The sequence below is a fragment of the Toxorhynchites rutilus genome, chromosome 2 (genome assembly GCF_029784135.1).
Source record: "Toxorhynchites rutilus septentrionalis strain SRP chromosome 2, ASM2978413v1, whole genome shotgun sequence".
In the NCBI taxonomy this organism is placed as follows: Eukaryota; Metazoa; Arthropoda; class Insecta; order Diptera; family Culicidae; genus Toxorhynchites; species Toxorhynchites rutilus.
The window spans coordinates 7,272,270-7,278,269 of NC_073745.1; the positions used below are offsets into that span (position 1 = coordinate 7,272,270).

The window sequence follows — 6,000 nt, forward strand, 5'->3', positions numbered from 1 at the left end:
GGTCGACTTCAATCTGGTGGAAACCACTAGCTAAGTCGAGCACTGTAAAATACTGAGCTTTTCCTAGTCGGTCTAAGATTTCGCTCACCTCAGGAATCGGATATCGATCCGCCGGGGTTTTTTCATTCAATTTTCTATAATCGACAACAATGCGATATTTTCGTTTCCCAGAGTTGTCGAGTTTTTTCGGTACGACCCAGATGGGGGAGGTCCATTGTGAAGAGGATTCTCTAATTATACCGTTTTCCAACATTTTTGTAATTTGGGTTGAAACTTCCTTACGGAGGTGGTAAGGGTATTTATATGTTTTTTGATGGATGGGTTTTTCATCCGTTGTATTAATAGAATGCTTTACCTCGTGTGTAAAGGTTAGCTTTTCATCATCCGCAAAGAATACGTCTTTGAATGATCTGAGTGTTTTGATCAAAGCATTTTTCTCTTCGTTATTCAGGTGTTCTGATGGGAAATTCAAACGAGGATTTACCTTCTGATGATTGATTTCTAGTTCGAAAGCGTCACTAGGGAATGGCTGAAGTGCCGTGTGGCCTTGTTCACCTTTCTTGGTTAGATGCACGAAAGCTTTATAATTATTTGCTTCATAAACGCCTGGTTTTAAAATTACGTTAGGATTCAAACTGATTTCCTTATCAATTAAAAATGAGCCGTTCGTTGTGGTGCAGATTTCGAATAGGTTTTCATCGGTGCCGTGGAAATTGATAGAAGTGGGGAAATATTTTGACACCGTGTATCTACGATTACTAAATGTAACAAATGCTCTGGAGGTGTCGATTACCGCACCCATGGCAGCTAAATTTTCATAGCCTATAAGGCCGTCAAAGAAATCATGAAATCTGAAGACATAGTACGGAAGTTTTTCATCGGATACTTCCGGGAGCAAATTTGTGTTTACCACGCGATCTATAAGAAACTTTCCGTTCTTGTTATTTATAACGGCTGGTCGTTTAATTTTTGTCGATATATTAACGTGCTCAGGGTTGATGTATGATTTATTAGCGCCAGTATCCACTAGGAAATTTAAATATCCCTTCGTGGTGGACAGGCGCAGGTATGGAATAAAGTTCATGTTGGCATGTTTGCTACACGAACGGTTTGAAAATTTATTTCGTCTCCTGTTTCGCTTGCAGTGTCATCGTCATCGTCATTGTCTTTGTCGTTGTCGGTGTCGTCGTTCACTTCGTTATTGTGAACTTCGGCTTTGTTCTTATGAAATGGTTTTGCCGCGGGTTTGAAGCGAGGGGGATTGGATTTCGCTTCGCCGTTGCTGTTCGGTTTGTCTTTGTAGTTGTCTTTTTGTCGTGGGAATTTACTGTATGATGGGCGATTTCGCACCTCAGCGTTTTGGTTGATGCATACCGATTGGTATGCATCTTCTAATGTGGTAGGTTTGGATTGTCTTATTATGGATGCGAGTGGCTCGCCTATGTTGTCTAAATATTTGGTAACTATTAGTATTTCAATCAGATCATTTGTTTGCAGTGGATTAAGCGATAGGTTCATCTTGATTTTTGTGGATAATTCTTTTACATCCGTATAAAATTTATGGTTATTTCTATCACCTCGTTTCATGTGAAATAGGTGAGACAAGTTTGTGGCTAGATCTTTCTGATCGCCATAAATTTCCGACAGAACCCGTTTTATGCCAGGTATGGTATTAGGATTTCCGTTTGCGCATAGAACGGTGCGCGCATCACTTTTTATTTTATTTTTAATAGCCCTCATATAGTGGCTGGGTATCGTGTCGGGAGCGTTGTTGTCTCCCTTCACTAAGTACATTTGGTATATTTCTTCTAGCTCTTCAAGCCAGGCAGGTAATTCCTTTTTGATGCCTGTGAATTCAGACATGTTTCGAATCGGGTCAGGCAGTCTATAATTGTCAAACTGTCTTCCACTGCTAAGCAGCATTTCTTGGAGCTCAGCCACAGTAGCTTGGAGCTGCTCAATTTCACTTGATCGGTTGCTAGGCATTTTCTTGCTTTTGCAATTTTTCCACAGTAAAAGGATAAAAATGACTTACGTTATTATTTTCCACATGTGTTCACAAGATCGAAGCGGGCCTTAGCTGTCGTTCCTCGATGAAGCGTCGTTCCTGGTGATTAATCCCCTGTTGGATGACGTGGCTTTTCTCGGTTCCTGTCGCTGGGTCTCTTTTAGTTCACTTCGATACTTATCCTACCGACTGCGCCAGTTATGTTTGTTCTTTGAACAAACGAGTTTTTAAAAAACACTTTATTATTCACTTTTCTTAAAGTCAAATACTTAAACCTCACTGCACCGATCTACACGCGAAAAAGGGTGTGAGCCACATGGCGCTAACTCTTTTATAGCCTAAAAATGCTGATTATTAGTTTTAGCTATCAACTCGTTCATTGGCGCGAAACGTGGTGTGATGCGCCTGTTGCTTTTCCTGACGCAGCAAACATTAAATCGCATAACAAGCGTATATATAACATCATATGCCCTAAAATTTGGTTGGCATATAATGCGCCTAACTGGCATATGCATGCAAAAGTGGAGGCCATATACATACATGGCAAATGCTTACCGAATTTGTTTGGATGAATATGCAACTTTGACCGGCTATAATAGCGATTATGTTGGAATTGAATTGCGATCTAATATGAATATATTCATGAATTGTCAAAGCACCAAATACAACTTTTGCCATACTTATATACGATTTATTACAGATATAGAAAAAAACAAATGGCGCAAAATATTTTCGTGAAATGTTTATTACAACCTCACGAATCGCCATTTTTATATATGAGTATTTATGTTCGTAGAAATAATAATTGTTTGATTGACTTGTGTTGGGAGTGGAATATGAATGTTTAAAATGCCACAGATTGATGTTTGGTGAAAACTGCTCCGATGTGGGTTCGAACTCCGGTCGTCTGGATTATCATCCACCAGCTATCTCGCGCGGCTATCTGAAATTTAATTCAACAGCGGTTAAAACTTTCGAGTGCATCATTGACATTTCAATATGATGTAATGTGTTCTTTATTAGGATCTAATATGATTTACTGTTTCATGATTTTCTTCAGCATGCAACACGATTTACTACAGTACTGAATCGATTTAAATTATACGCTTATACGACACACAAACTGCATCAGCGTAATATACGCATATGATGCGGATTAAATATATTTTACGACAATGTACATCATAAAACTGATGTTTATTATACCGAATTGCGACTTAATTTGATAATGGTATATAAAATCAAGTTTTTACATTTTATGCGATTTCAAATATACACGATACATACTTTGATTGATATTATATGCGATTATGATTTATTCGGATTTCTTGTAAGACTTGGCACGTGCAAAATTATACGATTTAGGCTAGGCGCAAATTGAGAAGCGTATAGCGCTCGTAAGAGAACGCGAAACTACCAACACGACTCATACGTGCCACAAACGTAGCGTGGTGGAGCGCATATTGAGTCGCAGTTTGGTGTAAATAACATGTCACTCGCATACAATGACTGATTAACACAGAGTTGCGCGATATATTTATTTACTAACACAATCACCCGACCAGTACAGCCATACAGTGTCAAACCCACGGCGCTATATGATTGTTCACCAACACAACTACCACAACCGGCATAACCAGCACGAGAAACTGTGGTTCAGCCACAGCGTCGCGCGAGTCGTGTCTCACGAGCGCTCCACCATCTCGCGTCATCTGGCTAATTTGCGTCGTTCTATCTGTTTTCATTAGCCACAAAAACAGGCGCTATATCGCGCCAAGTTACTCGCGCTATATGCGTCTCAATTTGCGCCTTGCCTTAATGTTTGCTGGGTATTCCCCCATTTCGTAATACCAAGGAGCTGGAATTGACAGGTTGTTCGTTTTCGACAGTATGATGATAAGGCATGGATGATGCGAGAGGGGATAAAAAATGACAGCGGCTTTTTTGTTTATAAACAAAGTAGATCAAATCTTTATGCTACATAGCGGTCCCCACCAACATATACCTACGCTGGGCTGGTTTCAATCGAACTAGCTGATGTGTCTCACAACCCGAACGATCAGGCGAGTCTCCAGCTAAAGCAGTACGGCACAAGCCCACCGGTTATTAAGAGCCACCTCTTTTATATACCCACTAGCAAAGCTCCCACAATCGCTGAGTTTCCAATCCCAGCAGCAACGGCAACAACCCTCACGTCCCGTAGAACAGCAATGCAGACAATAACTTGCAGCAGTCACCGAAACACTACAATGATGCCAACAGCGTAAACAAAACCAACATTTATGCGCAGCAAACACATAGCGGCATGCACTCCTCATTGCATGCCATTTGTTATCCTCTTTCTCGGAAAACTCTAGTCGTTCGTTTGGCCGCTGTCAATTCGAACTCAAGTAATGGCTGAACAGCAGTTCTGACATAACGTTCCACCTTATTATACCGCCTTGGTAATACGAAGCTCAATGCCGTCAACGCGGATTGATTTGCAATTGTTCAACATTCCCACTATTTACACAAATCGTGACACATTATATGACATTGCGTGAGTTCTCTGATTTACTTTTGTTTTGTTTCGCACTCATTCGGTATGTCGCACCTGTCAACCAGGAAGTTCTCAAAACAAATAATATTTTTCTTCTCATTAGTTATCCAATCTCACAATAATGATAAAATTACGGCAAATTCATGTCCCACAACGGTCCTTGTTTACATCTGTGTTACGGCTCAATCAAGATGAGACCCAGAATCCAAAATTGGACCGTTTGAAGGAGAAAATTGAAGCCGACAAAGCAAAGCTAAACTGGCGAACTCCATATTCCGAAAGACCGGACGAATTTTACAGCGTCTTCAAGCTATTCGCAACAAGCAATAGGAATTCAGAATTGGTTGAATCGATGCAACAGCCAATTGATCTCTCCCCAGGTGGGCTCAAGCGTTGGTGGACTAGACGTAAGGAAACCACGAATGCCTACATGCAAAAGTATATCCCCGAAAGACACGCTATGCTGGGGAATGATTTAGCGGCGGCACATTTTATCGTGCACAGACAGGGATCCGTGAGGTAAAAATGGGCCATGGTTCTACCAACGCATTCGTTTATCTGTTTTGTTCTTTTCCATTCGAACAGGTTTCGCGGTAGAAAGGAATGGGTTAAAATGGATGATGAGGATAATTATGACTTACCAAAGAATGCGGACCCGAACTTCATTTTGGAGGAAATCAAATGCGACAACATGGATCTGTACTACGATGGCTTGGAGAATATTCGTCGCTTACAACATCTTAAGTATCTATCGTTTGAAAATGTGTCCAGATTTGATGACTGGTGTTTGGATCGGGTCTCTGGATCGGAATTTCCCTCGTTAGAAATTTTGAATTTGAAGGGCACCGCTGTAACCGATAAAGGATTCAACTGTCTTTACCGGTTACCAAGTTTAAAATTGGTTCTGGTGGATGATCCCAAGAAAAATCTCATGTGGGAACTTGTTATATCGATGCTCGAGGAATGGAATCCAAAAATAACGGTTAAAGCCGCATAGGATATAATGAACAGTATCGAAAGAAATACATATTTATTCGTAGCATCTCATTGCTGGAGAATTTAAGCTTTCAATACAATATTTCATTTAGTTTGAGAAAGAACGCGCGATTTGATTGTTGTAAACATTTGCAACCATTGAAACGATTGAAGAGAGAAAATAAATGTTTACTGAAAGTACTCGAGGGCACTCATGTAACACATTTTTGCGAGCAGACGGCCTGTGTCAGGGATGCCAGATGTGAAACCATCTACTGCGAAGCAAGACGGGTCTATGGTACTAGGTGAGGCCGTTTCGTCACTAAGTTGGTTAGGGGAGCGGTATATGAAAACAGCACGGAAGAAAGTAGAAGGGGAATTATTTCCTTGTAGCGTGAAAGAGACAGATTGATCACGAGCGAGCTTGGGCACAAGCGTATTGTGTTTTGTTTACAAACAAAACACAGTAGACTTACAA

The 6,000-nt window shown here is 40.7% G+C and overlaps 1 protein-coding gene across 1 annotated transcript; it reads left to right on the forward strand.

Annotated features, from left to right (window-relative positions):
• The first annotated feature begins 4,599 nt into the window (after window positions 1–4,599).
• LOC129770500 (uncharacterized) lies at window positions 4,600–5,695 on the forward strand. Its single transcript, XM_055773385.1, has 2 exons — window positions 4,600–5,066; window positions 5,133–5,695. Exons 1-2 carry the CDS (start codon window positions 4,669–4,671, stop codon window positions 5,542–5,544), a joined length of 810 nt encoding a protein of 269 aa, XP_055629360.1. The 5' UTR covers window positions 4,600–4,668; the 3' UTR covers window positions 5,545–5,695.
• Window positions 5,696–6,000: the final 305 nt, after the last annotated feature.

Bases quoted from the DNA above. Each gene is read 5' to 3' on its own strand.
- LOC129770500 (XM_055773385.1), top strand. From the start codon at position 4,669: ATGATAAAATTACGGCAAATTCATGTCCCACAACGGTCCTTGTTTACA. The intron at 5,067-5,132 runs GTAAAAATGGGC...CCATTCGAACAG, and splicing joins CACAGACAGGGATCCGTGAG to GTTTCGCGGTAGAAAGGAAT.